Source organism: Phaethon lepturus, unplaced genomic scaffold (genome assembly GCF_000687285.1).
Source record: "Phaethon lepturus isolate BGI_N335 unplaced genomic scaffold, ASM68728v1 scaffold2897, whole genome shotgun sequence".
Lineage (NCBI taxonomy): Eukaryota > Metazoa > Chordata > Aves > Phaethontiformes > Phaethontidae > Phaethon > Phaethon lepturus.
The window spans coordinates 6,598-6,903 of record NW_010550938.1 but is presented as its reverse complement, the minus strand read 5'-3'; the positions used below and the strand labels follow the sequence as shown (position 1 = coordinate 6,903).

The window sequence follows — 306 nt, the reverse complement described above, 5'->3', positions numbered from 1 at the left end:
GCGTCTCCCATTGGGTGTTTTGGGGGCAGGTCTCACGCTGCTCATCCCCTACCTCCTGGGGCGCAAGAAGCGGTGGGGAAAGTGCAAAATCAGGGTGTTTGTCGGCGGGCAGATCAACAGGATGGACGAGGAGAGGAAGGCGTAAGTGCTGGCGGCTGTTTCTGTCCCCGCGGGTGGGTGGCAGGAGCTGTTTCCCCCCCGAGCCCCTCCGGCTTTGCTGTAACGGGCTCTTTGGGCTCTGACCTGGCTGCTTGGCCTTGCTCCTCCGAAAAATCAACGTTGCTGCGGAGTGGGGAGAAAACCCCC

General features: G+C 61.8%; 1 protein-coding gene across 1 annotated transcript in view; it reads left to right on the top strand.

Moving 5' to 3' along the window:
• The window catches only part of LOC104623552 (solute carrier family 12 member 3-like), a gene marked incomplete at its 5' end in the record, with an annotated part of 4,464 nt that overhangs the window by 2,834 nt on the left and 1,324 nt on the right, over positions 1–306 (top strand). The window contains 1 exon segment of the mRNA XM_010290681.1: positions 30–141. Coding sequence (XP_010288983.1) covers positions 30–141 — 112 coding nt within the window.